The sequence below is a fragment of the Lobosporangium transversale genome, assembly GCF_002105155.1.
Source record: "Lobosporangium transversale strain NRRL 3116 chromosome Unknown BCR41scaffold_2, whole genome shotgun sequence".
NCBI classification, from domain to species: domain Eukaryota; kingdom Fungi; phylum Mortierellomycota; class Mortierellomycetes; order Mortierellales; family Mortierellaceae; genus Lobosporangium; species Lobosporangium transversale.
The window spans coordinates 1,052,366-1,076,727 of NW_019028980.1; the positions used below are offsets into that span (position 1 = coordinate 1,052,366).

General features: G+C 42.5%; 9 protein-coding genes across 9 annotated transcripts; all 9 read left to right on the forward strand.

Annotated features, from left to right (window-relative positions):
* Window positions 1-3: 3 nt before the first annotated feature.
* On the forward strand, window positions 4-3,851 carry BCR41DRAFT_383199 (hypothetical protein). Its single transcript, XM_022027434.1, has 9 exons — window positions 4-441; window positions 605-942; window positions 1,058-1,183; window positions 1,328-1,417; window positions 1,515-1,886; window positions 1,974-2,092; window positions 2,211-2,838; window positions 3,026-3,348; window positions 3,435-3,851. Exons 1-9 carry the CDS (start codon window positions 87-89, stop codon window positions 3,589-3,591), a joined length of 2,508 nt encoding a protein of 835 aa, XP_021886052.1. The 5' UTR covers window positions 4-86; the 3' UTR covers window positions 3,592-3,851.
* A 466-nt stretch (window positions 3,852-4,317) lies between these two features.
* On the forward strand, window positions 4,318-7,965 carry BCR41DRAFT_418453 (hypothetical protein). Its single transcript, XM_022029624.1, has 2 exons — window positions 4,318-4,685; window positions 4,860-7,965. Exons 1-2 carry the CDS (start codon window positions 4,581-4,583, stop codon window positions 7,821-7,823), a joined length of 3,069 nt encoding a protein of 1,022 aa, XP_021886053.1. The 5' UTR covers window positions 4,318-4,580; the 3' UTR covers window positions 7,824-7,965.
* A 604-nt stretch (window positions 7,966-8,569) lies between these two features.
* BCR41DRAFT_345184 (hypothetical protein) lies at window positions 8,570-9,857 on the forward strand. The gene has a single exon (XM_022022663.1). The coding sequence runs from the start codon at window positions 8,624-8,626 to the stop codon at window positions 9,782-9,784; it is 1,161 nt and encodes a 386-aa protein (XP_021886054.1). The 5' UTR covers window positions 8,570-8,623; the 3' UTR covers window positions 9,785-9,857.
* A 2,619-nt stretch (window positions 9,858-12,476) lies between these two features.
* Window positions 12,477-13,045, forward strand: BCR41DRAFT_345187 (hypothetical protein). Its single transcript, XM_022022664.1, has one exon. It carries the CDS (start codon window positions 12,567-12,569, stop codon window positions 13,035-13,037), a length of 471 nt encoding a protein of 156 aa, XP_021886055.1. The 5' UTR covers window positions 12,477-12,566; the 3' UTR covers window positions 13,038-13,045.
* Window positions 13,046-14,137: 1,092 nt separating this feature from the next.
* On the forward strand, window positions 14,138-14,927 carry BCR41DRAFT_345188 (hypothetical protein). Its single transcript, XM_022022665.1, has one exon. The coding sequence runs from the start codon at window positions 14,252-14,254 to the stop codon at window positions 14,879-14,881; it is 630 nt and encodes a 209-aa protein (XP_021886056.1). The 5' UTR covers window positions 14,138-14,251; the 3' UTR covers window positions 14,882-14,927.
* Window positions 14,928-15,788: 861 nt separating this feature from the next.
* On the forward strand, window positions 15,789-16,667 carry BCR41DRAFT_345189 (outer membrane protein TOM13-domain-containing protein). Its single transcript, XM_022022666.1, has one exon. It carries the CDS (start codon window positions 15,839-15,841, stop codon window positions 16,550-16,552), a length of 714 nt encoding a protein of 237 aa, XP_021886057.1. The 5' UTR covers window positions 15,789-15,838; the 3' UTR covers window positions 16,553-16,667.
* A 174-nt stretch (window positions 16,668-16,841) lies between these two features.
* Window positions 16,842-18,959, forward strand: BCR41DRAFT_418459 (hypothetical protein; the record flags this gene model as incomplete). Its single annotated transcript, XM_022029625.1, has 1 exon — window positions 16,842-18,959. Exon 1 carries the CDS (start codon window positions 17,007-17,009, stop codon window positions 18,957-18,959), a length of 1,953 nt encoding a protein of 650 aa, XP_021886058.1. The 5' UTR covers window positions 16,842-17,006.
* A 521-nt stretch (window positions 18,960-19,480) lies between these two features.
* On the forward strand, window positions 19,481-20,948 carry BCR41DRAFT_316956 (hypothetical protein). The gene is made up of 3 exons (XM_022021258.1): window positions 19,481-19,784; window positions 19,911-20,527; window positions 20,658-20,948. The coding sequence occupies exons 1-3, from the start codon at window positions 19,597-19,599 to the stop codon at window positions 20,906-20,908; spliced, it is 1,056 nt and encodes a 351-aa protein (XP_021886059.1). The 5' UTR covers window positions 19,481-19,596; the 3' UTR covers window positions 20,909-20,948.
* A 65-nt stretch (window positions 20,949-21,013) lies between these two features.
* Window positions 21,014-23,849, forward strand: BCR41DRAFT_345192 (eukaryotic translation initiation factor eIF2A-domain-containing protein). Its single transcript, XM_022022667.1, has 6 exons — window positions 21,014-21,092; window positions 21,270-21,339; window positions 21,489-21,560; window positions 21,688-21,803; window positions 22,044-22,140; window positions 22,345-23,849. The coding sequence occupies exons 1-6, from the start codon at window positions 21,056-21,058 to the stop codon at window positions 23,777-23,779; spliced, it is 1,827 nt and encodes a 608-aa protein (XP_021886060.1). The 5' UTR covers window positions 21,014-21,055; the 3' UTR covers window positions 23,780-23,849.
* The last annotated feature ends 513 nt before the right edge of the window (window positions 23,850-24,362 follow it).

The following is a 24,362-nucleotide window of genomic DNA, read 5'->3' on the forward strand; positions in this document are numbered from 1 at the left end:
GCCATTCCTTTTGACAACTAAGCGATGCAAAGTGATAGGAGCAAATAAATAAAATAAAAAAAAAGTTTAAAAAAATAAGGTGATTCATGCAAGCAACTTCTAATCAGGATTTGACAGGCCAAAGTGGAACAGCACGACCATCAGGGCCAATTGTTCCTTCTTCTAATTCGGCTCAAGCAAAAACCAGCACCTCTAACCAGTATCAGCATGTGAAAGAAAAAGAGAACTCGACAGCAAGAGGAATACAATCCACCGCGACTAGTGGTAGACGACGTACTTCAGGACCACATCAAAGTCAAAGTCAGAGTCAAAGTCAAAGCCAAAGTCAAGGACAAGGACAAGGACAAGGACAGCAACGAAGCACTTTGAACGGAGGGTCAGCGACGTCAGGAAGTACAATGGATGGATTTATAAACCAGAAAATGAAAGAAGACCTTGAGAGTGAGTGTTAAAAAATATATGTACATAAAGTTGAGTGTTGTTGCTTGTGTGCGGACAATGTGGTTGCACTCAATGCCTTTACGTAATAAATGTCAAGCAGTTATATTTTATACATTTTTTTTTTTTTTTTTTTTTTTTTTATTGGGATAACATTGTGAACTAGATTGGATCGAAGCTTTAGGATTGGATCCAGACACGCCTGTGAACATTGTTGGATATTTCGGACACTGCAAGGATTTACGGATGTTTGAACGGGCTTTCCCACTAGCTGCAACGACGACGGCCACGACGACGACCACGGCAAAGGGCTCTGACACTCGTTCAACCATGTATGATAATGAAGAAGATTACTCTAATGATGAAGATGAAGTTGAGGTTGGAGTTGAAGAAGGCAAACCGTTGTGTGGGTGGTCTGGACTCAATAATGATCAGAATGATTCACAAAGACATCAAGGAGCAGCACGCAAAGGATGGGCATTGGGGATTGGGAACAAGGAAACGGTAAATAGTGAAAATAATAAAATTTGTGTTGTTGCAACTATAGTAAGGGTCCTCAAAAATAACCCTTACAAAAAAAAAAAAAAAAAAAATGTGTACACTCCATGCTTATGAATAGACAGGTGATATCCATGTTTATTTGGATCAATCCAAGAATACACTCATGCTACGACATTCCTACCTCTATGATACACAGGAGATGCTTTCAGCCTGCATGGAGTCCGTGGAGGCAGTTAAGAAAGATGTAAGAAGCTATCTTTAAAAAAAAAAAAAAAAAAAAAAAAACTTGGTATAATGGATAAAAAAAAATAGAAATACTCATTTTTTTTTTTTTTTTTTTTTTTTTTTTTGTTTTGTTTTACTTTCTTCTTTTCATTTCCTTCGAAAGCGCGTGTCATTAATGAAATGGATACACGATCAAGAGTTCGAGAGTCATCGAGCGCTATTATTCCTATTCCTCGTTTCGCATGTTGTAGTAGTAAGTCTATAATTCTAAAAAAAAAGTAGTCATAGAAATAAAGGTCCGTATAATGCAATTCTAACCGTGCGGAACAAATCTTCTATGGCTTTGAAAGTACACATCTCCAGACTTGAACGTTGATCCGCGGATTATCTCTGTATTTTTGGCGCTGTCGACGATCAAGAAACAGATTATGCAGGAAATGGATAAATTTCTGGCGATATGTTGGGATCGATTAGGCGTTCAATCTCCGGAGCAACAGCGACTCTCGACAGATCAGCCTCAGAACGAATCGCCCAATCATCACCATCATCATAGCAGTAGCAACAATAGCAGTGGTAGTAATGCCAACCGTGGCAACTCAAATTCAGTTGCTAGCGTATTTACGCCAGGAAGATGTGTACCTGTCCTCGTGTTTGTGATCGAGCGAGTTCCTGTTGTGGTACCATGGTTTGATTCTGGAGCCACTGAAAGCCAGATTGTTGAGGTAAATATATATATATGGCTCTTTGTTACTTTATTTGTATACGAATCTAACAGCACGCTTCTCTCTTTTCTTATGATATTACTATAGCAATTAAGACAACACGTACTCAAAAAATCAGTCGACGCATTGCAGACAAGATTAAGATACGTCTTCAGAGCATGCAAATTGATCCAGAGTCTCGACGCTCCGGCTGGAGTATTTGACGCGTGAGTGAGGGATCCCTAAGAGAAGGAAACAGAAGGAGTGATGATGACTATTACTGCTACCGCTATCGTTATTATTGCTAAGTCTTTTTTTTTTTTTTTTTTTTTTTTTTCGCACCAGTCGACAGCTTTTTGTGCTACCAGGCCCATCATCCACGCCATTTGTTCATGTCATCCCATACTTTACAGGACAACTAAATCTACTACAAACGGACTACGCACTATCATCACCAGCAACAACATTGACAACTTCCATGCACAGTAGCAACGACGTGAATGGTGGAGATGCTGTACTAGATCCGGCGGAAGAAGTGCTGTTAAGGCAAAAGATTAAGTCTGCACCAAACAAGAAACATGGAGGAGGAGGAAGTCAAGGTTCAAAAGGCCAATTTTCAAGGAATAGTCAACGGGAGAAGACAGCGCATGTAGGAGCGACTTTGCTATCGTCACAAGCAACCATTGATAAAAAGACGCAGTTCAACAATACCTTTAACTTGTTTGGTATACCAGCACTACGAGATGTTTATGATGCAGCAGTGCATATAAGAGATAACTCACTTGCTGCAGGAACTAGTCGAGAAGATACCGCCGTCGTTACTTCAACAACACCGAGTGTGTCACTAGGTTCATTATATTTGGATTATTCAGAACCGTTGTTGAAGCAATTCGTGTATGGATGGCTCAAGAACCTTTCCACAACTGGTGGATATGGCAACGCTGTCGGAAAGCGAAACGTTGGAAATGTCGATGTATGTTTTGTTTTTTTTATGATGTTACTGTTGTGGTTATTGATTTCACAATGTTAAAAAAAAAGTCTTGGCGTTTCTCCAGTTTTTCCTGTTACCAATGACCAATGAGAAGATATCTAGCTAAGACAGGCCTTGCATATGCTAACTTTCTCCCCATTTGCTCTCCTTCTCCCTTTTTTCCTTACAGTTACCCACATTGAAACAGTGGCTGGCAGGGAGCTTAGGCGTTTGTGAAGCGCTTGGTATGGGCTCCTTTGCATCGCCTATCATCATGCGGGACCAGACCGATATGACGGGATCGACAGATGATACTGATTCTGGCGTTGTTGATCAAAGTCAAGCATCGGGAGAAGACCAACCATTGAATACCAAATTGTCAAAGTCAAGCGCTAACTTAGGTTCAGGAGGAGGACGACGTTCTGGCGGTAAAAGATACTCGCAGCGATGTGTCAACATGGTACAAAAGAAAATCCAGGATTATGTTCTTACGGATGAGGTGATGGAAGAACTGTAAGTCATGGATTAAGTTTTCTTTTTTTTTTTTTTTTTATTATTATTTATTTTTTTTAACATTTTGGGAAAATCACTTTATGAAGGTATGGTTCAAAGATAGATGGGATAGCAACAACATCATCAGCTTCCACATCGACTAGAGCTCATTCCGAGAGGTACCATCAACTGAAGGTAAGGGAAATACACGTTACGCAATGTAACACATGCTCCGACTCAGAAGTTGCGGGAACTAAGCCCTGATTATCAAGACATGACATGAGAGGAGACGAATAAAAAAAATACCTCACTTCTGACAGCTGTCAACCGGAGGGGTACACACATGTTTTTTTGCGAAGCAATCATTTTTTTCTTTCAAACTGAATGTTATGATATAACAAACATTCAAACCTTGTAATATTCTAGGCTGACCAAGCAACCAAGCTATTCCAGTCCTTGGCACATCGACGATGAAGGGGATTGGCTCATCAACAACAAGGATATTTTGATGACTGTAAAAGAACCATAGTGTTTCCACTATTTTTTCATTTAGTCAATACACTCCATGCCTCTTTTGCTACTAAGGAACTTGGATGGATCTAGTTACGGTTATCCAAGATAAGATACTTCGTAGTCAAGACTGGAGGATGAAAGCAAGGCAAAAAAAAAAAAAGTTTCCGAGCCAAGAGAATTATTAAGAAGAGCGTTGACAATCGCAGCACAGGATGACGTTGGTATTGGTATTATGTTTCTGTTATGTGCCGCGCAAGCATCTTATCTTTTATCATGACTGACATGCCAAGCGGGATTTGACTGGTTTTTTGTCAAGGTGAAAATTTTAATAAAAAAAATCGAAATATTCACCAGCCAATCATTTCTGCGAATAACAAATCGATCCCAAAAAGGAAAATCACGGGCCATTTGGATGCTTGGCATCGCAGTGCCAAGAAACGATGAATATAAAAAGGTTCCTCTCAACCTTTAGACCAACTTCACTTCTTCCCCCCGCTTTCTTTTATTCTTTGTCTCTTTTCTCTTTTCTCTCTTCTCTTTTCTCTCTTCCCTCTCGTTTCAAATTAAAAACGCACGCACCACCATCTTCTCCACACAAACACAACCCTCTTACAACGTCATCTTTCCCATATTTTCACCCCTATTCACACAGCCACTTCAGCTACATTTCACACCGAGGATAAAACATTACACCCCTGCACAGTGCAAACAAAAAAAAAAATCTCATCCAACATACAGCCATGTCTGACTCCTCTAATCTTAGCTCCTGCAAGGTCAACTTCAACGGTGCATTTCGCCGATTCCTCATTTCCCGTCCTGCCAAATGGTCCAACTTTGAAGACAAGGTATGATATTGTTTCTTTAATATTATGCATGTGATGAATTATTTTTTACTCTTCTTCCTTTGTGTTACTTCAACTATAATCAATGTCAGGCTAAAATGAATATGCATCTCAAATGTCTTGTACTAACGCATTGACTAAAAAAACTTCTCCTCACATGCTCCCTTATGACATTAGCTTCGCGATATCTACAGTCTTCCTGCAGAGACACTGCTAAATGTTCAGTACACAGACGAGGAAGGAGATATTATTTTGCTCAACACCGACAGCGAGCTTGAGGACGTGCTTGCGATGCATAACCTCTTCAGCCAAGTGGCTCCTGTTAGATTTGATATCTCTCTTCGCCCCAGCACCTTTGCTTCGACTACCCGTGCTAGCTCGGTCGCTAGTGAGGTAGAGCCCGAACGCTCCGTCACCATCGTTTCTGAACGTGAGGACACTCCTTTTCAGCAGCAACGTCAATTCAACCACCCCCAGGAAAACAACGCTCTCGCTGCTTCTGATAACGCTAGTGATGATGGTTCTCTGATTAACTTTGAGGACGCTCTCGAAGACGACGCTACTACTGCTGCCGTTAGCGTCCACCACGCTGCAGTCACCGTCGTCAATCACGATACTAACTACCTTAACGAGGACTTGGAGGCGACAGCTCTTCGTCAGGAGCAAGAGATGGCTGAGGCACTTAAACTGGATGTCCCTGTCTTTTCTAGCTCGATCATCAGCAGCATCAACACCAACATCACTCCTGCTACTTTGAGCCATGACCATGTTAGTGAGAATGACATGGGTGCTGAGGTCACTGTCTCCAAGCATTCTTCTAAGCCCTCTAGTCCAGTCATCCCCGTGGTCGAATTTGAAGCTCTTCATATGGAGAATGGCCCGGAAGTAATGGACTCAATCATTGCCTCTGCTATAGAACAACACGCCCAGGATATGGCTAATTCAACCCAGAGCAATAGCGAAGCCCATGAGGCAACACAGATTGACCCAGCTGAGCCAGAGGTATTGGCTACTGAAGAAGAGCCTAGACCCGCCAACACATCATCTCCTTCGACTTCGGCTCCATTAAATGACCGTGCTTTGATTGAGCAATTCCAAATGTTGATTCAAGAGTTCCAGCATGTCATCCAGAACAATCCCCAGTTAGTGGCACTTGCTGGGAACATTATGAACAAGATTTTGACTAACGTTAAGGTCAATGTTGAATCATTTGCCAACTGTCTTCAAGATTTCGCCAACCAAGCTTCTGCCAACGCTCATGAGGCTGCTGAGCAAGCGACTCGCAGCTGCCCCTTCACCTCTGGCGGAAGTGGAAGTGATAATCCTTTCCGAACGCACCCTTTCTTCACCGGTCGCCATAGGGGTCGTCGCTGTGGCATAGGAATGGGTTCCAGACCCCACTGTGATCGCAATAGTGACAATAACAATGAAAATACATCTTCTGCTGCTGCGAACAAGGAGACTGAAGCTAAAGCTGAGACTTCTTCTTCCGCGAATCCCTTTGAAGACCCAATCACAGGAACACCTAATTCAGATCACTATCACCATCACTACCCTCACCATGGCGAGCACTTTGGCCGAGGCGGTGGCCGCGGTAGTCGTGGCGGTTGCAGAGGCCGTCGTGGATTCTTTTTCCGCGGCGGAGACTGGGGTTTCGGGAACACAGCTCTAAGCATGCCTCCAGCGCCTCCAATGCCCCCAATGCCCCCAATGCCCCCAATGCCCCCTATGCCTCCAATGCATTCAATGCCTGGTATGTTTTCAGTACCCTCAATGCCATCCATGCCATCCATGCCAACCGCAGGCGCTTCTGATGAACCACATAATGCAAGCACCACCGTCCCGAACTCGAGGCCTTCTCCCTTTTCCAATGGGTTTCCATTCAACAATGGCAATCCTGGTTGCAAAAATTACATTTTCAAGTTCAAGGGCGGACGACCCAATCCAAGTGATACAGAGGCACAAAACAGCAACGCCTCGTGCTCTACTGCACCTAGATCTGAAAAGATGAAGCAAACTGAGGCCCCAGCCACTGCTGAGCAGCAACAGCCAAGCGGGGCCTCTTCCTCCGCTTCCGCGTCTGCCATGCCAGGCTCTTTCCCACAAATGACTGAGGTCGGTAGTGGCTGGACTTGGACAAGACTTTCGGAGGGTGACCATAACAATGGAGAGTCATCTTCGTCTAGTAGACCCAAGTATGGATGGGTCTGGAAGGGAGGCGACTCGGGTGAGAATCAAGAACCCACACCAATGTATGTTGCCTCAGATGAAGAAATGACTGAGACATGGGATGCAGACGCCGATGCCAACCAAGCAGATGGACCCTCTGAAGAGCGCGGAGGTTGGCCATTTGGAGGACGAGGAGGACAAGGAGGACGAGGACGAGGATTTTTTGGTTTTGGACCTTTCCGAAGCCATGACCGTGAAGGAGCGCTACCTCACATTCATCTAGGGCCCCAAGGTGCTGGTGACGATGAGCACCCTGTATCCCATCGCCATCATCCCCATCACCATCATTCTCATCGTCGCCGACATTCTGGAAGTAGATCTGGAGGAGAGGAGGGCGCAGAATCGAACGGAGAGGAGAGATTGAAGCGTCGTCAGACGTTCCATGAGCAACGCCATGCAATGATGCAAGCACGCAGAGATCACCTTCAAGAGCAGCGTCAAGCGATTTCTCAACAGCGTGAGGCATTAGAGCAACACCGGGAAGCAATGATGAGGCACCGTCGTGCACAAGAGGAGCTCCGAAGTGCACAAGAAGAGTTGAAAAAAACTCAGGAACAGGATAGCAGAGCTGCCAGACTGGGAGGAATTCTGGATCGTTCTCGAAACGGCGGAGGCTCCTCATCAGTGGACGCGCAACAGCAACAACCAATGGGTGGAGGAAATCTAGCTAGTATTTGGCCTATAGGGGCGCAAACTACTACAGCCACAACGGTTGGAGAATCTCCCGCTATGTCAGAGGGGTTGAATAATGATGTTACGATGGCGGACCCCCAGAATAATTTTCAAGAGCAGATCCAGACTTTAGTTAGCATGGGTTTTGCAGATAATCAGGAGTTACGAACTGTGGTGCGTAACTTTGGAGGCGAGATCGAAGTCGTAGTTGACTATTTGATCACACACAATAGCCAATAAGGAACCTTTCATGTTAATGATTTATGAACAATGAGCAGTATACGGTAGCTTTTTTTTTGAAATACTTCTTCAGACAATCATCATTTCATCATTAGCGTTAAATAGCAACATTCCAATAAATAAAAAGGAAATTTGAAAATGCATTGATGTGTAAGCGATTCGACAGGTTTCACAAAAATTCCCACGAGCGTGCGTCAGGAAGTTAAAAAATTTCGATGTGATTGACAAAGATTGTATATATATATAAAAATAAATATATTCGTACATGGATGTACCCATGAAGAGCAATTGAACAAATGGCAGACAATGCACTACAAACACCACAAATTGCAAAAAATAAAATAAAAAAAGGTTCCGTGTTCTGCCCTATATTTTATCCTGCACTTTCCGAATCAATTGAGGAACTGAGGAATTGATCGGAGAAGGGTTGACACGACCTTCAGACAAAGTGAGTGACTAACTTTCGTTTCTGTCATCATCCATACACTGCGTTACGCCTCTTCTCACTCACATGTTATATTGTAGAAACATATCGTCCTTTTTTTTTTTTTTTTTTTTTTTTTTCATGCAAACCTGGGCTTGGGCTCATGTTGCGTTGTACGATAAGGGACATTTCTAGCGCCACCCCTCTCTCCCTATTCCAAGGGTTGGATAAAGGTGGATATGCGGCGTCTGTTTATGTATATATATCAAATATTGGTAACTTTTTTTTTTTTTTTTTTTTTCCTCATTCTTTTTCATTCTTCATTTGCATTACCTTCCACTCTTATTTATTTCACCCCCTCAAAAAAATTTAAAGAATGTCCAATAGCACGGCTGCAAGAGCCGAGATCAAGTCCAAGGACGGACGTCATTTCGTCTTTGATCGATGCACTCATCAACAGGCCGTCGATACCTTTTATGGATGGTCCCGTCAAGAACAATGGAACCCCGGTGCCAAGGGTGAGGAGATCAGGCATGTCTTTTACCGTGCAGATCCTCAAGGATTCTTCTTTGGGAAGCTCACGTCGAAACCAAGACCAAAAAGAGACTCGGATTCTTCATCTGATTCTTCATCCGACTCCGACTCTCAGAACACCGATCCATCATCTCATTCTTCCTCGGTAGCTGACGACAATGATGGTGATGATGAGATCGTCTCGATTGTGAGCTCTGTCCGTTATGGAGACGATCAAGCTTGGATTGGGTACTATATTGTCTCACCTAAATACCGTGGCCAAGGATTAGGACTCGAAGGATTCCATAAAGCTCTTGAGCATGCAGGTCATGGATCGCATGTAGGGCTCGACGGTGTGATGGCTCAAGTGGAAAATTACAAGAAGTCAGGATTTATCCACATTAGTTGGCAGAATGAACGTCGTCAAGGATTCGCCAAGGACTTGACTGAGAATCATGAACGCGACTTGGCCGATCAAATCCGTCGAAGCGAAATTCCTGGCTTAGTGGACTTGTCGGATGATCAAGTCGATTTGGAGCAACTCTGCGAGTTGGAAGAGAAATACACAGGATTGAAACGCCCGCAGTTTGTGAAGGATTGGGTCAAGTTTCATACCAATCATGCAGACAAACATCGATTTGGGGCTGCGGTTTTGTCTACGGATCAAAAGAAGGAGAATGGAAAGCCTGTTGTGTTGGGATATGCCTGTTTACGTCCTGCAGAGACTTCCTACAGACTAGGGCCCTTGTATGCTGCCAATATCGAGGCTGCGAAACAATTGTTGGTCAAGTTGGCTGTGGAAGTGGAGTTGGCAGATGCAGATCAACAGAAATCGTCAACTCTTCCTGATAGGCCACCTTTGCTTATTGCATTAGATATGCCCAATTCGAACCAAGAAGCTGTCAAGTTCTTTGATGGTATTGGTTGGAAAGACACATTCCCATCCTTGAGGATGTGGAGGGGCAAAAGGCCTGAGCATGATGTCAATGGTGTCTTTGCTGTTTCTACCCTTGAGATGGGATAAATCCAGCTTTTATTTTTCAGTAGAATGGAATGTTTGAAATCAAAATAAATAAATAAAATGATGAATTATATACAAACAGCATAAGAGGGGTGATTCTGCTCGTCTAGTCAAATTGGATGTTCTCTTCATTAGTTTTTTTTTTTTTTTTTTTTTTGTTTTATTCTTATTGATCCTGTCTTTATTTCTTGAGATGGATACATGCTCTCTCTCCTTCTTCTCGCAGGAACGTTTATTCATTCTTCTCGATGCCATAAATCTTGTTGTCAGCCATTGTCAGTGCCCATGTAGATTCTTCTGTTAGCACTAAAAAGTGAAAGAGGAATACAACGGATGAGTCTATTTTTTTTTTTTGCGACCTTGTCTAGGTTGTTTAGGTTTTTTTCCTTTCTTTTTTTTACCTGTAACCTTCCGCACACTGTTATCATCTGTTTCTGCCGACACTGACAATAGTCCAGAGTTTCCCTGAGAATACCGCGATACAAGTTGTCCAACATCCTGCATGATCTTTTGAATTACTGTTGCTTGATCTTGACTGATAGGGCCTTTTGCCTATGCAGCCCAGTAAAAAGGTAAAAAAAAAAAAAAAGTTGTGGAGAAGTTGAATAAATAAGAGAGCACAAAAAAAAGAGGACGCGTTACAACGTCAAAGGTCAATAAGTAGCATGTGAGCCAATCGAATGCATGTATTCCAGAATGCATAAGTGCAATGCACTTTCACGCAATGCAAAGTGATGAATTACATTCAAGAGTTGTCCTGAGGCCAGATCAGCAGAGAATGAAGCAACATGACCAGGGATAGTGGCCAATTCCTCAAAGACTGGATCCGGTGGTGATGTTGTCTAAGCAAAAATGAGATATGGAAAATAATATTGGTCAGTAGAATTGTAAAAAAAAAAAAAAAAAAAAAACGAAAAGTCATGAATATAGCCAGATCGAGTTTATGAAAAAAAAGAATTGAAAGTACGCAGGTTGAGAAGCAATTGAAATGCTAAATGTTGACATGTATTTTCTTGTTGCTTTGTTTGAAGTAGTTCAGAGAAGAGTGTGCATGAGAATGAGCGTACCATTATAAATGTAAAAGGAAAAAGCGACGTGTGAAGTGATGTGTGAGTGTGTGAATAAAGAGAAAAAAAGGTTAAATGACTTACAATGAATTGATTCTTTGTCAAACAAGAAAGTGGCAAACAGCTCTAGGAAAAAAAAAAAAACGAATTTGTGACTGAAATCGGTGTCACGTTTGTTCAAGCGCGTGTTTCTGCCTTTCTTTCGGTCGCACCAAGGGAAGATCCTTCCAAACTATAGACTGTCAAGCACCATTTTGTTTTACTACTTTCTGGGCAATTACACCATCCGAAGGATAACACAACTGACTTTACATGTGGCGATGGACATCTCCGGCCACTTGAGTATTTGTTGATGTCCAAATGTATCTGATACTCTTTTACAGTAATACCATACCATATGCGATAACGAAACGAAAGAACGCCTTTTTTTGACTTATTTCTTAAAAAGGACCTATGCAGCATAGCCTCCTACATCTGTCGCTCAAAAAAAAAAATAGGTTGCAGCCTTACCGCATCAAGCTCATGACGTGTGTTGTAAAGGCAAAAGGCTGAATTTTTTATTTTGTTTTTTTAAGGAGGAAGACAATACCAACAAAGTCAATGATCCTACCATTGTGATCTTTAGCTTTTAGATGAAAGTATTTAGTGCCCTGCCACATTAATCGCGTCGATATATAAGATGCTATTAGTTTTGCTGCCATCTTGTCTGCGAAGCTTACCTTACCTCTGCTCTTTTTTTAAATCCTTGGCAATGAAAGCTAGTATCCCCGTTGCACTCGCTGCACTAGCAATCCTCTTCTTTCTCAAACTCGCTATCATCACATGTGTATTATGGAAGCGAAGATCAAAAGTGAATCATAACCAAGCCGGCGACGGTGGCATATCATTACCAAATAACTATTGTCAGGCACAGATTGTGGAGCCATTTAAGCCCCTTCGGCCCCGACACCATCCTCGACCTCGACCGCAAGAGCTTGACTCAACCACAAGCATGGACTTGCATGCAACAATAATATGTCTTACTGAAACAGAGTATCCTATGCATACATATCCGGGGCAGCCTTTCGAAGGGCCGTTGCTGCAGCCAGAGGCGACCCAGCCGTTGACCGTTGTCGTATCCAAGCCATTGCCTTCTATCCCATCCTAATCGTCAGACCTATCTATCGCGCTCGAAGTGAAGGAATATTTTGGCAAAGCTTAATATTTTAACTCTCCTTATAAGAAGCTCCATAAGAACTCCACCCTTTTTAAATATCAGTTTGTTGGCTCTGATTTGAGAACGGAGAAAGCTTTGCAATTGTCCGGCGCGACTAGACACTTTCTCTATTCGAAACGAGCTGGCCCCAAGTCGGTTCTCATTTGGAGAGTTGACTGATTCATCAACGTTGTGTGTAGCCAGATAATCAGTATAAACTTTTTTCCTGGAAATAAAAAAGAATGGATCAGTTTTGGCACCTCGCCCCATTTCCTCAACCATAATTTGCCCATTCTCCCGTTTACTTTTATGGAATCTTCGAGTCAAGCGCTCTGATGTAGTACGTGCATTTTTAAAGCTGTCGACTTTTCCATTAATTATAAATCATATAAATACGGCCATAATTCTCTCGGAAATCAGGCATATCTCCTACCATCCATCAAATATACATATTCCACCAACAAGTTATTCCTCAGATTTCCCCTCCCCCCTTCCTTTCTCATCTTTTATATAAACTTTGACCATGGCTCGAGAGCCTCTTTCTATTGATACTGTTGTCTATTGTCTTCTCAGTGCCTTTTTAGTAGCTTCCTTTCTCTTCTGCCGCAAAATGATTGCCGATAAGCAACATAGCTTTGGGACACAACCCACAGACGTATCCCATTCTCGTCCAGACTTATGTTCTCAGTATGAACCACCCCCGTATGCTGCTCCTACAACACCTCCACTAACATCGATGTCTTATTCAGATACAGTTATCCAAATGGAGTCTTCCCCACCTCCACCATATCGACCATCTAACGCTGAAGCACTATCGACTCAAGCTATCCCTTTAGGAGCTTCAGGTGCAAGCCCGGCGATATCTCCTTCAGCCACCATTCTGAACCCTACTACTACTTTGCCATACCCGACTCCCGCTGGCTCAATAGCACCTATACCTGCCAGTGCCTATCCTTCCATGTCAGTTCCCCCAGCCTATAACCCATCTTCTTGAAGTAGAAGTAGTTGTATATATAAAACAATATATGTTATGTAGAATACTAAAGATAATAAAAAGAGACTTTGTAACCTAATGCTACATCAAAATAACTTTTATTTGGGTGGAAATAAGCTTTTTTACGACTAAATCGATTTAGATTGGTATTTTGCCACACATAAGCGCGTCTGATATTAGATGCTTTTATCTTTGTTGCCATCCTGTCTGCAAAGCTAGTTCCTTCCTCACCCTCGCCTATGAACTTTCTAAACTCTTGATAATGGAAGCTAGTATCCCTGTTGCACTTGCTGCACTAGCAATCACATTCTTTCTCAAACTCGCATTCACCACATTTGTCACACAGAGGCAATAGTTTAAAATGGATCATGGATCATATTCAAAAACGACAACGGAAATATATCATTATCAACAACAACCATCAGTTGCAGCCCGTGGACCTACTTAATCTTTTCACTAACATCGATTTCAACCTCAACTTCAAGGGCCTGACACAACTACAAGCACGGATATGCATCCATTTGTAATATATATTTGACATAGTCTTCTAAAGCTGTTGCTGCGCTCAAAGGCAATCCAATCGCTGACCGTAGCCATATCCAAGTCATTGTGTCCTATCCCTATCTCGATTATCAAGCGCGTCGATTGACCATGAGATGAAGGAAAATGGTCGTCATTGTGCGTTCCTGTTCCTATATAGACATGTTCCTGAAAAAATAAACATTAAAAGGAAATCGGAGATTGAGCACTTTTCTGCCCACAAAAAATGTCATGTTCTACCGCTCTCACGCGGCGGGTTTATTTGTGTTGTGTGTACATGTACTGCCCCCCTTTTCTCAGCCATGATTTGGATTTTTGAGTTTTTGTGCTTGCATGGACGAACGCTTAGCCTCATTTTCCTTTGTTTTGTTTCTTTTCTACACCTTCCCATTTTTCTTTGGAAACCTTCGAATTAGCAAATGTGCAATCGCATGTGCGACCTTTAAGGTTTGTCGACTTTTTGTCGGGTCTGGTGGAAATAGCAATTGAACATTTGTCGTCATATAAATATGACCCTGTTCCTCTCGAAAACCGGGCTGTGTTTTCTACTTTATCCACATAATTCAATCATCCATCTTCTTCACACTCTCCATTCACTTCAAAAACATAACCATCCAATAATTTCTTTGGACATTTTTCTTTCTTCTCTTTATCTTTTTAAATAAACCTTGACTATGGCACGAGGGGGAGGAGGACTTGGAGGAGGACTTGGAGGAGGATTTGGTACTGCTACCGGTGGCGGTTCTGGTGGCGGTTCTGGTGGCGGTTCTGGTGGCTATTCTACCGGTATCATTTTCTTAATTATTGTCGCCGTTGTCCTCGTCCTAATTATCATGGGCGTCGTTTTCTACTGGTGGTATGTACGCAGAGTGATACGCCGCAAGGAGAGTGAAAAGCAAGACGCTGAGGCTAATGGCGCAAGTGAATCTTGTGCTCATCTATATCCCCGCCCTCATTTTGAGCCATATCGTTATACTCCTCCAGCACCAGCACCACCAACGTTACCACCATCAACACCACTACCAATATCGATGCCTTATCCAGATATCCATACGGAGCTTTCTCAACCTCCAATATATCAGCCATCTGCTTCTGAAGCATTACCAACGCAAGGTATCCCTTCTCAATCGCCGTACCCAGTCCTGGAAAGTTCAGGTGCAAATCCGGAGCTTTCTCCTTCAGCAGCTATTCCGAACCCTACTGCTACTTTGCCATATCCGGCCTCCACTGTTCCATTGGCAGCTACACCTGCCTATGTATATCCCTCCATGCCAGTTCCCCAACCCCAAAACCCTATTTCTTAAAGTACTAGTAGCTGTAAGAATGTCATATTTAGTAAATGTATATTAGAGTAATAAAGATAATAGCAATAATGATTTTTTTGCTGACATTGAGTAAAATAGCTTGTAAAGGGCCTCATGCCATGTGTTTGTAAAAAAAAACTGACGTAGAATTAACTGTTGCTTGGTGTCAATACTGATTAATGTGAGAAAAGAGGCAAAGGGGGTGAGTTTTTTTTTTTTTTTTTTGCTAAGGAAGCTCCATTATTGTCCTTCTCGCAAGTCTTTAATCTTTGCAATTGCTAAATTGTAAGCAATGTAAGCTTCTAATAAGCATTTTGAAAGCCAACGGAAGTACACACTTGCCTTGTTTTGCCACAGATGGCACCTCATTCTTTGGGATGAAAGAAAAAGAGAAGCCTGTTATCTAAAAGGATAAATGCTATAGTATGGAAAGACTTTTTTTCAAAAAAAAAAAAAATAAATAAATAAAAAAATCAGTAGCTGAGCAGTAATAAAGATAACTACAGGGTAGCGAGGTAGTTTATTACATAAACACGATTATAGAGAATGCTAAAGCCAGAACACTGATAGAACCATCCGTAGTGGAAATGTCCTTTAGTTTCAGTAGCCTGCAGTTCTTTGTCGCTATTGGAACCATTCAATCACCTTTGTCCTTTGCGAACACTTTTGATAATCAAGAATTAATATCACTTTCTTTACATGGAGCCTAAAGCAGTATCTAGGTTCACCTAAAGTAGTACGACAATGGCAACATGTGCCATACATAGTCTACGTGACCAAGATGTGGTTCTTAACATAAGATATGCTGACCATGGGTTAGAATGAAGCATTTTGCCACCAAAAAGTGCTTAATGTGACGTTACAATAATAAGTTTCATGTCGCTATTTTTCTATTTTACTTTTTCCCTTTTGGCAACCAATTCCCTCATTCGACATAAACAGCATTTTGACAACGATATGTCTGATCACGCACAGAATCTAAATGACCCCGCGGTAGAGACTCATTTGGAGTCACCTCTCGAGGATAATGATGGTACATCGTCGGGTATTCTGCTCGAGAAGGCTGACTATGAGCATTCGTCACCCGAAGTCTCATCACTTAACTCGTCAACAATCCTTGATCATCCTGACGATGTCAAGTCAGCAGCCAAACAACCCACTAATACCACCACCGCTAAAAAGAAACCTGCTGCGGCCTCTGTTGCGCGTCCTGTTACCTCGACTGTCCCCACATCAGCAGCACCAAAAACATCTTCAGAAGTCTCGACAGCTGTCGTGGATTTGAACCAGACCATGCCCTGGAAACTCTTCTATCCGATTGCGAGCAGAGAGACCATCATTGCGTTATGTAAAGCGACAGCGATTAATTTCATTCTTCCGTTTATCAATGGCGTCTTTTTGGGCTTTGGCGAGATTTGTGCACACGAGTTGGCATATCGTTGGGGATGGACCAATTCGACACATATTGTGAGTGTTCCTGGAAGAAGACCAGTCAATTCGGGAAATGTAGGCATCCGTGCTGCGGGGAGCGCCTCCTCTACTGGCGCAGGATCTGTTGGTGCAGTATCTGGGACCAGAAGTTCATCTGGCTTCGCAGGCAGTCGGTCAGGTATTGGGGGATTGGAGTTTGATGAAGATGCGTTCTCGACAGCGTCATTAAGAGAGGATTGAGTCTGTTTGGTTTCTAAGAGTAAAAAGGAGCCAAATGTGCAGAGAGAAAGCAGAATGAATGTACATGTAGATAGAACATCATGTAATGCAGTAAATGATCACAAATCAACTGGATATCGATATCATCAAAATGTGCCCTCTCAAAGTAAACAGAAAATGATGCCTCTGTTTTGAGTGCACATCGATTGTATTCATCCAATCACTGCGCAGACACACACCTTTATTCGCTTGTGCAAATATAAATAAGGTTTTTCCACATTCCAAATTATTTTCTTCATTCACTTTCTATTGCATTCATTCATGTTTCTCATCCTGTAATTATTTCACATCGTCATACTGCTTTCTCAACTATCTGTTCTGTCTGCTGGGAAACCTGCTTGTTGTGTACATACATTCCACTCGCAGACAAGAGCAGAATCCGACAACTCTACGGTTTGTCGACCAGCGTCCATCCATGTTCGCTCGCCAGGTCGACCCTCTCATGCACTTTCGCTCGTCCCTTTCTGTTGCGGAGCAGCACCATAGGATCCAGCAAGAGATGGTCGACCAACATTCCGATAGCACATTCTTCTCTGTTGCTCAGCCTTCCCCTCATAATATACAGAGCATCAATAGCAATGTTAATATTATTGATAATAACATTCTCTGCACATCTAATTTTCTGCCCAGTGATTTCAGTGGCAACGATGGCAACAACGGAAACAATTATAGCAGAAATTATATCAACAACAACACTTGCGACCTAAATAATATAAATACAAATACAAGCAAAAAGAGTACAGGCACAGATACAGCTACATCAACCACGAATGCAGATAGTAACCCCTACAAGCGGAAACACACTTTCCATTTTGAGCCCGAGTTTTTTGCTGCCTTGGACGAAACAACTAGTGATGGTGAAATTATTGGTAAAAAGAACAACCCTATGTCGACGACCTCGACATCCCCACAAAGGACGGGCTTCTCTTGGATGGCAAGGCCTCTGAAAAGAGCCAAGAGATCCAAATCCAATTTGGCCTCGCTTAATCCAAATTTCAATCCTGTCTATGAGTATGAGGCATCACCGCATCAGATGAATAATGTATCTTCCTCTCTGTCGGCATCACAGTGTACAGTGCCTTCCTTTTCCACGATCTCGGCCTTACGCCCCACCTCTGGCAACAATATTACCTGTTCAACATCAACATCAACCTTTGCAACAACAGCAAAATCGCCATCGTCATCAAAAATAGCAACAGCAAAAACGAACCCATCAATGAGGTATCTAAACTTAAACGGGCCCAGTATTATTGATTTGTCATCCGGAGAAGAGCTGGTAGTGTTGCATTTGGGAAACAATGAGCTTAAGCGAAGAAGGGATGATTCGCTGTTGTCGTCTAGTACACGAACGGAGAATTTCTTACTGAAGGCATATGAATACAAGGATGATGGAACTTTGACGCCAATTCCTGATCTAGATCATCGCGAGCGGCCATTCACACAACCTTCTCCAGCAAAGAAAGTGCGGTTGAGTAGATCTAATCAAAGAGGGCCCCATTTGGAATTCATTGAAGATTGTGAAGCAGTATCGGTTGACGATCATCAAAGAGGGCTAACAGGCGAGGAAAAATGGAGCCAAAAATCAGTCGACAGAGACAATGGCAGAGATGGAAGCAAAGGCCGAGGCGGATTCTATCAAAGTACCGAGGGTGGTCGATATCATCGACCCACAGTTTATGGCGCCTTTTGGAACGGAACCGGAACTTCTGTACGCTTGAGAGGATCAAGGAATATGAGGCGGGGGAGCCGCAAGGCTACGGTTGGTACCCGATTTTGGGCTGATTTTGACCAGGAAGGCTCGAGAATCAATAAAGGAGATGATGAGGCGAAAGATGAACTCGAGATACCGTTTGCAAATGACAGTGAGGATAAGGATGAGAATGAGGTACAGGATAAAGAGAAAGCAAGAGTTGGAGGAGGTAATTTGGTACGATCCAAGAACGTTTGCAACTTGTTTTATCTTGCGGAAGGATTTGAAAAGCCTAGTCAGAGTCATTGGAGAGACTTGGCACGTGCGCACTTTATTCCTGAGAATGAAGCTGAAGTTCATGAATTGGTACTCTATCGGTCCCCAGATCTTACGAATGATTCCATCGAAGACAATATATTAAACTACGATGGGGTGTGGGATGCGGACGAATTTCATCGACAGTACCATCATCATACTTCTGCGTTCATTGAGGAATTAAATGAAGACACAGGCAATGGAGACGTGGCTGAGGTTGATTATGATGGCGATGACGATGATGATGGCATTGATGATGATAATGATGGGGGTGTTATACCCGACAACGAAGCAGGAAGTCCGCCTGAAAATGCACATTTAATGGATCTGGAGGAGAAGATCATGGACATGGATCTTAATTAGTTTTTTTTTTTTTTTTTCTATTCTCATTTGCCATTTGCACAGTTTTTGTATTCTATCTCCCTAACTAATCCACACGTCTGGGATCTTGTAAAACAACTATCATTATCTTAGTTTTTTTTTTTTAAGTCAATAGGAAACATAAAGTTTCTTCTTTGACGTGTGCTTTGCGGATTAGTAAAACTATCGAACGTGGTGGATATAATACTTTTTACACGTCAAATATTGAATCTAGCAGAGCAAACCACGGAAGATTATGTCCGTACGGGCCGGACGGAAAGATCGAGAAAGCAGTACACGATGCCAGCCTTCATGTAAAGCGGTGATCGAGTATCCGTTGAGGACCCTTTTTTTAATATTTGTGTGTTGATCTGAAGGTTGATAATTGCATAAAAATGATGGTAGTGTGGAGAGAGGTTGTGAGAAAGATTTTCGCGGCTCAAAAACTCATTGGCCCGATCAGCTCAAACCCTGTCGTCTTTTTTTTTTTTTTTTTATAAATATGACAGAGCTTTTCATTCATTCATTTAATTTCATTCCTTTTCTCCATTCTTTCTTTACTGTCTCCTTTGTTCTTTTTAACTCTTTTGCACCAACTACAAGTCTTTCGAAAAAAAACTAATACCTGTTAAAAGATATTATGGGTGCTATCAAGAACACACAGATTGTCCTGGCTAACAGGCCAGTTGCGGATATCGATCCCAAAACGACATTTAAATTCCAGCAAGTCTCGCTCTCAGATGAATTAGGACCCAACGAAATCTTGGTCAAGGTTCTATTCATTTCCCTCGATCCTGCCATGCGCGGTTGGATGCGTGATGTTCGCTCGTAAGCTTCTTTTTTTTCCTGTTTTCACCTGTAAAAGTAGATATTTATAATCAACAGAGAAAAAAAAATAACGTGAGAACTTACTCTCTCTATCCCTTCTATTGTATGGATTTCCAATGAACATAGGTACATCCGCCCTGTCAGGATTGATGAGGTAATGCGCTCGGCCGATGTGGCTCAAGTCATCAAGTCTAACAACCCAGATTACAAAGTAGGAGACTTGGTTCGTGCAACCTGTGGTTGGCAAGAATATGCGGTACTCAAGCCCTCAGAAGATTTGGTGAAGATCCAATCGTTCCCAGGAGTATCGCCTTCTACTTATTTGGGAGTTCTTGGGTTGACAGGCTTGACAGCCTATTTCGGATTGTTTGAGGTTGGAGAGATTGAGAAGAAGGGGGGTCCCAATTGTACAGTGGTAGTCTCTGGAGCTGCAGGAGCAACAGGCTCTGTGGCAGCTCAAATTGCTAAGCATGTCTTTGGATGCCGAGTCATTGGTATTGCAGGATCGGACGACAAGTGTGAATATTTGGTGAAGGAGTTGGGATTGGATGTTGCGTTGAATTACAAGTCCAAGACGTTCTTCAAGGAGTTGACTGCTGCAACACCCAAGTTGATTGATATCTTTTTCGACAATACAGGTGGGGATATTTTGGATGGATGTTTGAGACGAATTGCATTCAAGGGCCGTATCATTGTCTGCGGCGCCATTAGCACTTATAATGAAGCCGTTCCCAAGGGACCAGGTAAAAAAAATACTTTTTTTTTTTTTTTTTTTTTTTTTTTTAGTTATTTTACCTTATTTTACTTTTCATAGTCATAGTCATGGTTTGGGTTATTTAAACTAACTTTTTTTTTTTTTTTTTTTTTTTCTAGCCTACTACAGCGCATTGATCACACAGCGCGCAAGAATGGAGGGTTTCATTGTCTTTGATTATGCTGAAAAGTATGGAAAGGCAACGGCTGATATGTCCAAATGGATCAAAGAAGGCAAGCTCAAGAGTCGTGAGACTGTCATCCAGGGTATCGAGAATACACCCGATGCACTCGTTCGTCTGTTCAAGGGCGACAACACAGGCAAGATGTTGGTGAAGGTGGCCGAGGAGGAGAGCAAGAGCAAGTTGTAAAAATGAATAACCTTGGTTTGAAATAAAGCACGTGATACACTATATTATTTTTTTGTGGCAGGACAGTGGTGCAGGGTTTTCTTTTTTTTTTTTTGTGCCCTTCTCCTTTTCTGTAGTCTTCCAACTCCTCCTGAAGAACGAAAGATCATGTCCGCTGCATCCCTGCCGCCTACTCAATTTGCATGTACGTCCCTCTTTATCTTGATGTCTTTTCAGTCAATCTTTGTGTTTATACTTGTGCACTGTTTCCCCTACGTAAACATTGATCCTGTCCGACATGAGCTATTAAACTGATCAGGACAGAATGAATTAACATGAGTCAACTACAATGCTCTTTTTTTGTTTTTCTTGTCTTCAATAGTCCGCTCTGCTGCAGGCATCGGTCTCTCTGAGGGCGCTCCTGAATTTGGTGCTCCCACAGGTTTTGAAAAGTAATGCTCACTGGGATGATGAAAAGTGTCAATTGCCCATGAAAAAAAAAAAAAGTTTAGTTTAGCTTTATAGGCATTCATTGATATGAACATCTTCTTTGTTCCATTCTCTTGTTCATTATTGTGGCGGTGTAATGACTTACTATTAGGCAAACTGGTAACATTCGTGTACTTCAGTACAGCAAGAATGGGCAGTATCTTGCTTGGGCGACCCCCGAAAGGTAAAGCCAAGTGTTTAAGCGAATGTTATTGGTTCTTTCTTTGTTTGCAAGAAATTCATTCCATTCATTACCAGACATACTTACCAAAAATGATTATGGTCTCAACGTATATTTTTTATTTTTTTAGTGTCAAGGTGATGGATGCTCAGTCACTGGAGATCATCCAGGACTTGGAGGTCAAGGATGTGCTCGAGATTGATTTTTCTCCAAAGGGAACCTTCCTCTCGACTTGGCAGCGACAGAGTAAGTCTACCACTTTGCTACTACTTCTATTAACAGGAGATCTAACTCTATGCATGTCAATTGAAAGAAGGGTGTTTATTCTATATTTGTCTTTACATGTATTTTTATTTTTGTGATTTTTTATACATTCTTCCCATTTCTGATCAGATGCACCTTTAATTTTGAACGTTGGATGTAGTTACTAAAGTATTATTATTGTTATTATTTCCTTCTCTCCTTCTACTGGATAAATCGGCTTAGTCAAGACCGAGGATGGATCGCACAAGAATATGGCCATCTACGATGTCAAGAGTGGTCAGCTGTTGACCGCCTTCTCTCAAAAGTCGCAGAACAACTGGTAAAATTTTCGCATGTATCTCACACGTCATGTTGTGATGTTGTGTTCTTGTTTACAATCGACAGGGCGCAGTCAGGAGAAGGAGACAAACATTTTTTGTTTGTTTGTCTTCAGGAGATGCACAATGGGAGAGTATTACGAATAGGAGCGAAGTATTTATGCTTACCCTTTGCTTATTTGACGATTTTTTTTTACGTAAACTAGGAATGTACAGTGGACTGATGATGAGGCATACTGTGCAAGGATGGTTTCTAGTGAGGTTCACTTTTGGGAGCCCAAAAACTTGACCAAGACCCCGTTTACGAAGCTGCGTCAGGAGGGAATGACCCAATTTTCGCTTTCGCATGGAAAGAGTACTTCGGTCGCCGTTTTTTTTGGCGAGCGCAAGGGCGCTCCAGCTATGGTTCGCATCTATTCGATCACCAACTTTAATGTGCCTCTTGCCAGCAAGTCATTTTTTAAGGCTGATCGCGTTCAGATGATCTGGAACCAATTGGGTACCAATATTCTCGTGTGGACCACTACCGACCATGATAAGACTGGAAAATCATACTATGGTGAGACCAACCTCTATTATTTGGCTGTGGCCGGAAACTTCGACTGCAGAGTGCCCATTGATGGTCTCATCCATGATGTTGCTTGGTCCCCTGCTTCCAAGGACTTTGTTGTTATCCACGGACAGATGCCCAACCCTAAAACAACCCTTTTTGACCATCGCGCTAACTCTATCCATGAGTTTGGAAGAGATGCTCGCAACACTATCAAGTGGAATCCTCAGGGACGAGTTTTAGTTTTGGCAGGATTCGGAAACTTGGCTGGCACTATGGATTTCTGGGACTGCAAAACTCTGGAGAAGATTGCCAGTGTCTCTGCACGTGATACAACTGCTTGTGAGTGGTCCCCCGATGGTCGCCACATCTTGACAGCTACATTAAGCCCTCGTCTCCGTGTCGATAATGGCTACAAGGTTTGGCACTATACCGGCACTCTAGTGCACACTGCTGAGGTGAATGAGTTGTACCAAGTCAGCTGGAGACCTGCTGCACCTGAGATCTACCCTATTCGTTCATCACTATCACCTGCACCTAAGCCCGCCGCAAGTACATCAGCTGCAGCTGCCAAACCTGCACCTGTTCGCGTCGGCGCTTACAGACCTCCTCAGGCCCGTGGAACACCTGCTCCTTCCTTATTTACTGATGCCAATACCAGTAGCTCTTCCTCATCTACTGCAGCAAATGCTGCAGCCGCTGAGGCCGCATTGTCCAGGGCCGCATTGAAGAACAAGAAGAAGCGTGAGAATGCCAAGAAGAATAAGGATATCACTACGGAAGAAGGTCCCAATGCCGTAGCCTCTGGATCTGGCAACAACTCACCTGCACGTGCCAATACTCCCCGTCCTAATAACAACAATAAGAAACCTCAGAATGGAGCATTGCTGCCGCCTTCATCAGGATCTTCGTCGAGTGCCCAAATGACTGAGACAGAGAAGAAAATTCGCAATGTCACAAAGAAGTTGAAGCAGATTCACGAGCTCAAAGAAAGGCAGGCAGCAGGAGAGACACTTGAGCTCACACAGTTGCAGAAGATCACATCTGAGGCTGCTCTACTCAAGGAGCTGGAGGCATTGAAGGTTAACTAATTAGTTGTATTCTAGGTAGTGCTATTTTCTTTTGTGTTTTTGAGAGGAAAGATACTTGCGCCATTGAGTCTTTTATTTTTGTTTTGTTTTTTTTTTTTTCTGCAAAAAAAAAAAAAAAAAGAAATGTATACAATGTATTATTTTTTTCCTTAATATCCTCCTTGTTTCGCTGTGCTTTTGTAAAGAAAATTTCTTTGCTGTTTTTAAATAGATGTAGAAAAAACAAAGATAAGAGCGTATATAACATCAATAACCAAATTTACATGTGTTTTTGAAGAAATGGCCATTTTCATTTTGGTTGCTTTGCTTTCGTCGATTACGCGCCTTTGTTCGCCCAAGATTTGGCAAGCGTTCAATCTACAATGATCACTACCACAGTCATGGGTTCAAGTATCAATCCGTCCTGACTCCCGGCGGAATAATCATTGACTTGCGAAGCCCCTATGATGGAAAGACTTGATCTGACCACAATGCGAACAACCGACCTGTAGGAGGTTTTAGAGGGACATGCTTAGACAAAAGACAGTCAGCCTATCGCTATTTATGGAGACCTGGCTTGTCGCTACAGTTCCTGTTCCATTAA